The sequence below is a fragment of the Mus pahari genome, chromosome 1 (genome assembly GCF_900095145.1).
Source record: "Mus pahari chromosome 1, PAHARI_EIJ_v1.1, whole genome shotgun sequence".
Classification (NCBI taxonomy): Eukaryota; Metazoa; Chordata; class Mammalia; order Rodentia; family Muridae; genus Mus; species Mus pahari.
In genome coordinates, this window is record NC_034590.1 from 110137298 (window position 1) to 110148131 (window position 10834).

Here is a 10834-nt window from a genome sequence, read left to right on the forward strand (position 1 = left end):
GGAACTCACTTTGTAGACCAGGCTGGCCTCTAACTCAGAAATTCACCTGCCTCTGCCTCCCAAGTGCTGGGATTAAAGGCGTGTGCCACCACCGCCTGGCTAAGAAACAGATTTTTAAAAGCAACTAGATACTGTATGTGATTGAGGAATTGTTGGTGCTGTTGTATAGCTGTGGCAACTGTTTTTTTTTTTTTTTTTCTGGAGTACTTGTCCTCTAGACACATATGGGACATTTATGGGTGACACTGCTGTCTGGGGTAGTCGGTCATAAAACAGAGGACCGAGTGATGGGGTTGGGGGAGGCCTGACAATCCTAACCACCAAAGCTGGGCAGGAGAATCACAGCACAGCGTAAGCCCGCCTTGCTCGACGCTTTTGTATAAACTTATATTTATCACAATAAAAATGTCCTTCTACCGCCCCATACACAGAAGGGTGCAGAAAAGGTCTGAGAACGGAAGTTTTGCTCGGACGCGGTCCCAGCACCCCCTTGGCAGAGGCGCTAAGATGGCATCAAGTTCTGGACGGCAAAAGGGCGACACCAGCTCGGTAGGGTCACAAGACTTCAGGCCCGCTCTGAAGGTGACAACTGTGTGACCTACAACAACCCCACGCTAGGCCTGGCATCACAGGGAGACAGCAAGCTGCCTTCTCCTCAGACAAGATCCCAGTCAGCCCTCTCCGGGGGTCGCGTGGATCTCCTCAGACCTCGACAGGCGACCCACTCACCCCCGCCAGCTCGCCAGGCCAACCCAGGCGCCCTTCCGCCACTACCTCTGGCCCCCTCAGGCCCGTGGAGCAGGTCTGCTGAGCCCTCGGGCTCCATACCCAACGGCTGTGGTCTGGTGGCCACTTCCTCAGGGGCCGCAGCAGCTTCCAGGCTGTTAGACACTGCGCCTGCGCAGTACGCTGCACGGGTAAACGCAAGAGGACCGCGTGGCCAGCTGCTGCGCATGCGCAGGCGTAAAGCGTTGCGCCCACCACCACTGCCACCAAACACAAATCCTATTTAAACGTGAGAGTCGGAGTGAAGACTTCCAAGCAGTGTTTGGCCAGTTTCGGAGGCAAGTGCATGAACAAGCATGAAGGCCTCACCCTCTACAAAGGTTAGGTCGTCAAAGTTAGAATTAGGGTTGGAATGTGGACATTTTCTGCCCTTGGACAGAACGGTGATACTGAGTGGACCCATGATGCCTGCTGAAAGAACCCCAAGGACCTTCCGTGAACGTGCTAAACAGCCCAGTTCCCAGTTGCCAAGAGACCGTTCACCACTACTTCAAAAAAGCCTGTAGGTGTCTCCATCCACGCTATGCCTAAGCCATCTTGCCAAGACAGTCCAAATGTGAGCATTTCTGGCACATTCTACACGGTCCTGGGAGGTCTCACCTTGCTCATCTCTGACACGGATACAGAATTTCTTATACCACAATACTCCAGCACTCCATTAAGTGGCCGTAGGGAAATAAATAGTATGATATATTAAGAATTATGCATTCTGTTTTCTTGAGGACCAAGACTGAAATACTATGTGTAATAAATTATATATATATATATATATATATATATATATATATATATATATATATAAAGAATTCTGCATTCTGCTTCATTAAAGACCAAGAATAACATTTTGTGTGTGTGTGTGTGTGTGTGTGTGTGTGTGTATGAACTTTTCTAAAATAGACTATACCCTGGGACACAAAATAAATCTTTACAAATTCAGAAGGAATGAAATCACTTTGTGATTTGATTATTTGATATATTGATTGATAGGATTATCAGAGCACAATCATATATAATACACATGTATATATGATGGTGATTGTTTATATATAATTTTTCATGATTATAAATGTGAGAATGTAATAGTTACATGTCTGTATATTTTAAAGGGCAGCAAACACACACTCCTTTCCTACTTATGATTGTCAATCTTCATTGTCGTCTTGACTGGTTTAAGAATTACCATGGAATACTTCTTTCTTTCTTAGAAGAGGGAAACAAAATACCCATGGAAGGAGTTACAAAGACAAAGTTCAGACCAGAGACTGAAGGAAGGACCACCGGGATCCATCCCATAAACAACCACCAAACCCAAACACTATTGCATATGCCAACAAGAGCTTGCTGACAGGACCCTGACATAGCTGTCTCCTGTGAGGCTATGCTAGTGCCTGGCAAATACAGAAATGGATGCTCACAGTTATCCATTGGACAGAGCACAGGGTCAATGAAGGAGCTAGAGAAAGTACCCAAAGAGCTGAAGGGGTCTGCAGCCCTATAGGAGGAACAACAATATGATCTAGCCAGTACCCCCAGAGTTTGTGTCTCTAGCTGCATATGTAGCAGAGGATGGCCTAGTCAGCCATCATTGGGAGGAGAGACCCTTGGTCTTGTAAAGATTCTATGCCCCAGTATAGGGGAATGCCAGGGCCAGGAAGCAGGAGTGGGTAGGTTGGAGAGCAAGGGGAGAGGGGAGGGTATAGGGGATTTTCTGAAAGGAAACTAGGAAAGGGGATAACATTTGAAATGTAAATGAAGAAAATATCTAATAAAAAATGTCAGCACAAAAAAAAAAAAAAGAATTACCATAGAAACACATTCCTTGTTATAGCTCTGAATGTGGAAAGCACCGTTGGTAACGAAGTCCTGGACTGAGCAAAAAGAAAAGGGGCTCAGTACACATATCCAGCATCCTCTACCTCCTGACCCTGGAAGTGCTGTGACCAACAATATCCTGCTCCTACCAACACTCCTCCCCAACACCGATGACCTCTATCTCCACTATGATGGTCCCCCTGGAACTGTGAGCTGATACAGACCCTTTCTCCCTTAAGTTGCTTTTGTCAGAGGATTTTATCACAGCAAAAGGGTGTTGATAATGTCACGTTACATCTACAGTAAAGAAGCAAAGAGCGACAGATGAATGCACGCATGCTTACATCAGCTCCCTTGCTCCACTCTTACCACACTTCAGGGCTCCGAGACCATGGCCAAGTCTTCCCACCTGTGCTGGTTAGCTTTTAGCAACTTGACATAAAGTCAAGTCATATGGAAAAGGGGGACTTCAATCGGGAAGACTATGGTTATGTCTGTGGAGTATTTTCCCTTTTTCTAAATTGAAAATAGATTTCTTTTCTCAAATGATATATCCTAAGTATAGTCTCCCTTTCCTTCACTCCTCCCAGTTCCTCCCCTCATAGCCTCCCTTCCGGGTCCACTCCCTTTCTATCTCTCATTAGAAAAGAGCTGGCTGAATGGAAAGACGGATCAGAGGTATAATGTATTTGCTGCTCTTGCAGAAGACCTGGCTTCAGTTCCCAGCACCCACATAACAGCTTACAGCGACCTGTAACTCCAGTTCTAGGGCATCCAGCGTTCTCTGTTGGCCTCCCTAGATACCTGCATAACATGGAACACAAACATACAGGCTCATAGAAATACACAGAAACAAAATTATTTTATTTTTTTACCCATGAAAGGATATAGGTACGGAGACAAAATTTAGAGTTAAGATGAAAGGATGGACTATCCAGAGACTACCCCATCCGGGGATCCATCCCATCATCAGCCACCAAACCCAGATACTAATGCACATGTCAGCAAGATTCTGCTGAAGGGACCCTGATATAGCGGCCTCTTGTGAGGCTATACCAGTGCCTGGCAAACACAGAAGTGGATGCTCACAGTCAGCTATTGGATGGAACACAGGGCCCCCAATGGAGGACCTAGAGAAAGTACCCAAGGAACTGAAGGGGACTGCAACCCTGTAGGTGCAACAACAATATGAACTAACCAGTACCCCCTGAGCTCATGTCTCTAGTTGCATATGTAGCAGAAGATGGCATATTCAGCCATCATTGGGAATAGAGGCCCCTTGGTCTTGCAAACTTTATATGACCCAGCACAGGGGAAAGCCAGGGCCAAGTAGTGGGAGTGGGTGGGTAGGGGAGCAGGGGTGGGGGGGAATAGGGAACTTTCAGGATAGCATTTGAAATGTAAATAAAGAATATAATAATAAAAAATTATTTTATTTTATTATTATTATTATTAATAGTAATAATAATATCATAAAGAAAAGAACAGGATTCTAAGAGATAACAACCAAACATGACAAGATAAAATATACAGTGTCACAACATGCCCGGGACCTAAACAGGTCCGTGCCAGACTGGGTCCCCGGCACTGAGAAGGGGAAGCGAACATGAGCTCCTATCTCTGACCAAGAAGCTCTCTCCAAATGACAACCACTTGCAAGGGAAAACTTAGTTTCTCCAATTGATATACAAACCACACTTAAGGGCTAGCCCCATGCCTAGCAGTAGATACCCAACACACAAACAAACATACACACAGAGACACACACACATGTATTTTTGAGGATTTTTCATCTCATATTGCTTTGTTTGGCCATTTTTTCCTTACTGTTTTTTTGCTTGTATATTATAGGTTCCTGTTTTTGTTTTTATGGGTTTTATTTGTGTTGGGGGCTGACTCTGCATCAATATGTGTTTCTAATACTTTTACTTTGGGGTGTGTGTGTGTGTGTGTGTGTGTGTTGGTTTATTCTGGTTCTGTTTTCTTTTGTTGTTATTTTTAGCTTTTTATTGATTCTTTGTGAATTTCACATCATGCACCCTAATCCCATTCATCTCTCTGTCCCTTCATACCCACCTTCTGCCCTCGCAACTTCCCCTGCAAACGGAAAAAAAAAAAAAAAAACAGCAAACAAAAATCTCATCATGGAAACTGTAGTGTGTCACACAACATATTTATACCCTTTTATCCACACATCTTGACTTGCAAATGTTCATTGTTGCGAGTCATTGGTCTGGTTCAAGGCTTCTGCTACACCATCAATACTGGATCCTCACTGGAACTCTTCTCAGATTTCCCGTTGTTGCCCTGTGTCATGGAGATCCAGCAGCTTAGGATCTGCAGGACTAGCCCTTTTACATGTTCCAGCAGATCCTAGATGAAACAGATGTTGAGTTGGGCCAACTCAAAGCCCTGGATCTGGGGCCTGGAAGGTAGCTGAGTCGGTCAGCCTACCAACCTTTCTGGGCCTGCACCACCAGGACGAGCTCTCCAGCGCTGCCCTGGCTAGCTCACACCGTGCTGCACCTACAAGGGGCAGAGTCAGCTCCCCTGCTCTCTTGCCCTCTGGGCCAGCTCATCTGTGCCTTCAATACCAGGGCCAGCTCTACTGTGCTGCCCAGGCAAGGTGCAGGGCCTGCTCTCCTAAGTGCTGCAGCAATAATGGGAGCAAGGGGGCAGCTCTCCCACTCTTATGACCTCAGGGCCAGCTCACTAACCTGCCACAGACAGCAAGGGTTGAGGAGGAAGAAGGCCATGTCTCCCTCACCCACACCACCCCATGGCAAATGAGGGGCAGAGCCAGCCAACTCTCCTGTGTTCATTCCCTTGGTGCTAGCCACACCCTTGGGCATCCTCATGCCCTTGGGGCCAGCTCACCTACACCCCTGCCACCAGGGTCATCTCTACACTGCTGCCCAGGTGAGGGTCATAGCCATTTGTCCCAAGTGTGATGTCCAGTAAGGAGAGTGAGAGAAGGGCAGGTCAACACAGTGCCTCAGGCAGCAGTCTAGACCAGAGACATCTGCATAGCCTTTGGTGGTAACATTAGGCTGGGAGATCAACACAGTCCCTGGCTGCCAAATGACCAGTAGCCGAACATGGCCCAGCAGCGGAATGGGCCTTGATATCCTCATGGCCAGAGATGCAGCAAAGGCCACTTAGATCAGCATGTCCTGCTTTTTTGGCAGCACAGCACTCAGACATCCACATGGCCTCCAACAGCAGCCCAGAGCACAACCATCCACTTGGCCTTTGGTGGTTAACTCAGGCCACAAACATCAGCATGAACCCCTGCTGCAGCTGGACCACAGACCCAGTCATGGCCCTTGGTAGCAGCCCGGGCCAAGACCTCACCATAGCCTCCTCATATCAGTCTGTCGGGTTGACTCTTCAGCTCCACCTTTCTCCACAGTGTATGAACTCCTTGGCTTCACTTTCTCTTCCATCTCTCCACCACATTCTCCATCTTTCCCATCTCTCCATCACACATTAGCCCATCATAGTGACACCCATGGCAGGTGCTTGGGGATCTTTCTTCAAGCCTCCCTGGGCAGGGGTAGGGGCATGGGGAGCCAAGGCAGGCACTTGGATGTCTTTCTTCTGGCCTTCCTGGGCCACCATGACTGACTTGTTTGTTTTCTACAAAGAAAGAGAAGGCATGGAGTTAGAGGCTTGAGGAGTAGGGGGAATCTGAGAGGAAACAAAGGAGAAACTATGATGAAAAAGTTCTTTTCCATTAAGAAAAGAATATGGATTAGTGATACTTTTGTGCTCAGTCGTCCCTGTTACTTTTGGGCACATGCTAGTAAATTTGTTCTAGAGCCAGATCTTTGTATGGTTTGGCTAATATTCGTTCTAGTTGTTTATTCTGAGCTGGTTGTTGGATTGCCTCCTATTTGATTTGCAGGGCATGTGTCCAGTGTTTATTTTGGCCTGTCCTCACAGCGTGGGTTCAGATTCTTCACGTATTTGTTAGCGCTCAGCCTTTCCCCACTTTTTCCTACTTTTCTATTTCCTCTCCTGCTAATTGTAGTGTCGTTCTTTTTACTTTAGAAGCTCTATGAGTGTCTGATTGTAAAGATCCCAAAGTTTACTGTCATTGTTACCTTCAGTCAAATATGGTAGAGATATTTATCAACTTGGCAGAATTACCCAAGAGATGGGCCTCTGGGCATTCCCAGGAGATTTTCTTGATTATGTCAAATATTTATGGGAAGACACATCTTACTTGTAGGCATGACTACTTCCTGGGCAAAGGATAGTGGACTGTACAAAATGGAGAACATGAGCTAGAGCCAGCATGCATGCATTCATTATTCTCCTCCCTTGACTCTGACATAATATGATTAGCTGCTTCCAGCTCCTGCTGCTTTGACATCAAACATGATGGATTATACCCTGCATCGTGAACTACAATATACCCTTCCCTACTTAACTTTCATCGGGGTATGCTGTCGCAGCAACAGGAACGGAAAAATAAACAGCATGCACCATTCTTAAAGGGAACGCATGACTCTCTACCTTGACCTTGGGTTTAAAGGAATCTTAGTGATTCTGCCGGGAAGACAAGCACATCAGATCGACTATGAGCCTTGTCATGTTCCTGAAAACATTCAGAAGATACGCATCAGTAAGAACTGGCCTTAGAGTAGTGATCTTAGGATTTATTTTAAAAGTCAGGTGTTTAAATCTTTTAAGATTGTGTTGATCTTGAACTATAAAATCTTAGGTGATTAATGGATTAATGTATAGCTTCAAAATTGTGCCACTTTCTTTTGATACCCATAGAGACATCAGAAAAGTGAGATTATGCTCATTTTCAATGATACCAGTTAGTGTCCTGGGACATAAGTTCTTTCCAATGAAAACTCTGACTCTTTTAAACATTTAATTTCTTAAATCATGTTACATTTAGGTATTTTAAAGGTTTCCTCTGCTACTTAGAATTTCTCATAGAATATTAAAGTATATTTATAAAGCTAGTAATGTTCTTTATTTTACTGAAACTAAACAAATAAGGATAATAGTATCATGTGTTCTCATTACTTAGGTCTCTTTACACAGAACTCCTCCTACCTCATTTGAACCTTAACTTCATGATTGGAAAGATTCAAGATTTTCATGATCTCACAGGGTCTGTGTTAACTCTTCTAAAGGGAACTCAATTGGGGTACCACTACCTTATATTCCACTTTCTAGACTCCCCATAAACAATATTTCACACCAAGAAAACTGAAAGAGTATTAAGTGTTTCCAGCCAGTTGAGTTAGCATTTTATATTAAATATTAATTTAATAAATTATTACTTAAGTTAAATAAGATACTATTTTTTAAATATTAAATATATTAAAGTATTGCAAAGGCTTTGTGAAGTTGTGTTGTTAACTTGAAAGGATCTAGAATTACCGAGGATCCTGACTTTTGGTGCTTTATCACAGCAAAGAAAAGTAGCAAGTGTCTTCCTCGGTTGCTCTGTTATTTTGGAGGCAGAATCTCTTCCTGACCTTGGTGCTCACTTAGCTAGCCAGTAAGCCCCAGTGATCTTTCTGTCTCTGCCTGTTTTAACTCAAGTTCTCTTGCTTGCACAGACACTTCACTGACTGAGCCCTCTCCCTGGTTCTCTACCTTATACCATATGGTGTTTTAGTTAGTTTAATTACTATAGCTCCTCAGTGTAATCAGCAAGGTCCTTCCCTCCACTGCCCAGCAAATCTCAACAAAAGAGCATCTGCCACCCCGTGTCCAAAGCTGGTGAAACACTCTTCACACTGGAAGGAAGCAGTCAGTCTTCTCTGCCAAGCCAACGGGAGTTTTGGCTTCCCACTATCAAGCTCAGTTCAGAGCTACTTGAGTAAGCTAAAAATTAATATTTATAGAATGAATGTATACGGTTAGTAAACAACTTAGATCTTAACAGTTTATATCGCTAATGTCACGATTCATTTATGTATCTACCTTTTGATTTAATTACTTATATAAAGTATGCAATCAAAACACCAAAAAGAGATGGGAAGTGGTGGTGCACGCCTTTAATCCCAGCACCTGGGAGGCAGAGGCAGGCACACTTCTGAGTTCGAGGCCAGCCTGGTCTACAGAGTGAGTTCCAGGACAGCCATGGCTATACAGAGAAACCCTGTCTCGAAAAATCAAAAATTAATAACAATAATAACACCAAAAGGGGCAGCGGGAATCCAGCGGCTGACTGGCAACTAGGCCCCTGTGGAAGCGAATCTGGCGGGAATCTGAGCCATCCGAGCCGCCACTATTTCGGTGGGCAAGAGAAGCAAGATGCTGCAGCACATTGACAACAGGCTGAGGTGCATCCTGCAAGATGGCTGGATCTTCATCGGGACCTTCAAAGCCTTTGACAAGCACATGAATTTGATCCTGTATGACTGTGATGAGTTCAGGAAGCCAAAGAACTGCAAACAAGCAGAAAGGGAAGAGAAGCGAGTTCTTGGTCTGGTATTGCTTCGAGAGGAGATCCTGGCCTCCGTGTCAGTAGAAGGACCTCCTCCCAAAGATACTGGCATTACCCAAGTGCCACTTGCTGGAGCTGCTGGGGGGCCAGGCATCAGCAGGGCTGCTGGCAGAGGAATCCCGGCCGGTGTTCCCATGCCTCAGGCTCCTGCAGGACTTGCTGGGCCAGTCCGAGGTGTTGGAGGGTCATCCCAACAGGTGATGACCCCACAAGGAAGAGGCACTGTTGCAGCTGCTACAACTGCAGCCACAGCCAGTAGTACTGCAGGAGCCCTAACTCAGTACCCACCTGGTCGTGGGGGTCCTCCTCCACCTATGAGCCGAGGAGCCCCTGCTCCGGGTAAGATGGGCCCACCTCCTGGCATGAGGTCTCCCATGGGTCCCTCAGTGGGGCTCCCTCCTGGCTGAGGAACTCCAATGGACATGTTCCCTCCTGGGATTCCACCTCCTCCTCCAGGCACTCTTTGATCTGGTCTGCTTTGATCTTCATATAGCATTACTTCAGTAGCTCAGAGGAGACATGGACCCTGCTCCTCAGGGTCAGGTTACCACAGACCTGTTTGTTTTTTATGCAGTTCATGGATTCTCTGATTTCCCTTTCAGGGCTCCCTCTCTGGGAAATGTGCCCTCCAAGGCCCTAGACTCATCTTGGTCCTCCTCAGCTCCTTGCCTGTTTCCTTCCCAAAAGGCTGTATGTACACAGTCCTTTTTTTCTGTGGCCTATGAAGTTGGTTTATAATAAACTAAGAGGCTGTTATACATAAAAAAATAAAATAAGGGTGTGCGCATGCCCCGCGCGCACAGAGGTCACCGGTGCTGGGTGTCTTCCCCACATGGGTAGTGAACTCAGGGCATCATGATTTAGAGATGGGGGCTCGCGTGACCCGCGCCTTCAGGAACTTCAACGTGGAGGAGCGAGCGGAGCGGGAGATCAGCAAGAGGAAGCCCTCCATGGCACCCAAGCACCCTTCCACCCGCGGCCTCCTGCAGGAGCACCTGAGTCAGTATCCAGAAATCGAAGAAGTTGTTTCTAGAAAGGATAACAAGCTGCTGTCATTGCTAAGAGATGTATATGTCGATTCCAAAGATCCGGTGCCTGCCTTGCGGGTAAAAGTTGAACCACCACAAGAACCAAAGGAATTCAGACTGCCGATAGGAGATCACTTTGATAAGAATATCATGGACATTCCCAAAGGCAAGATTACTGTTATAGAGGCATTGACCCTTCTCAATAACCATAAACTCTCTCCAGAAACATGGACTGCTGAGAAAATTGCCCAAGGATACCATTTAGAACTGAAGGATGTAAATTCTCTTCTCAAATATTTTGTTACTTTTGAAGTCAAAGTCTTACCTCCAGAAGACAGGAAAGCAATACAATCAAAATGAAGAAAATCACGAAACAACTTCCCATGTATGTGCTCCCAAGCTCCGAGCCCTTGTTTTTCGTGTATTAAGTTATACAAGTTACTGTGAGTTGAGGGCCATAACGTTGAAAGCTCTTTGACCTCTTCAGGATTGTTCATATAATTTTTTTTTAATTTATATATGTGTAGTTCCTGGGTATATGTTAGCCGTATTGATCATGTTGCCTGAATGAGTCGATATTAAATTTCACTTTCCAGTTTAGGTTGGTTTGTTCTTTGTAGTAGACACTGAAAGCAAGAGCCCTCCTGACTACTATGAGACAGGCATTGTGTTAGGGACAGATAATCAGCAGGGGGACATAGTGACTATATTTCCCAAGTGAAGAAAG

At 45.5% G+C, this 10834-nt stretch overlaps 1 protein-coding gene and 2 pseudogenes across 2 annotated transcripts in view; 2 read left to right on the forward strand and 1 right to left on the reverse strand.

Moving 5' to 3' along the window:
* The window catches only part of Syce1 (synaptonemal complex central element protein 1), a 12177-nt gene extending 11300 nt beyond the window's left edge, over positions 1 to 877 (reverse strand). The window contains exon 1 of the mRNA XM_021214940.1: positions 775 to 877. Coding sequence (XP_021070599.1) covers positions 775 to 826 — 52 coding nt within the window. The 5' untranslated portion in view covers positions 827 to 877. The remainder of the gene's footprint in view (positions 1 to 774) is intronic.
* Positions 878 to 8886: 8009 nt separating this feature from the next.
* LOC110331819 lies at positions 8887 to 9486 on the forward strand (annotated as a pseudogene).
* A 385-nt stretch (positions 9487 to 9871) lies between these two features.
* Positions 9872 to 10707, forward strand: LOC110334114 (annotated as a pseudogene). The gene has a single exon (XR_002381110.1). The product of XR_002381110.1 is annotated as an NADH dehydrogenase [ubiquinone] 1 alpha subcomplex assembly factor 4 pseudogene (transcript).
* Positions 10708 to 10834: the final 127 nt, after the last annotated feature.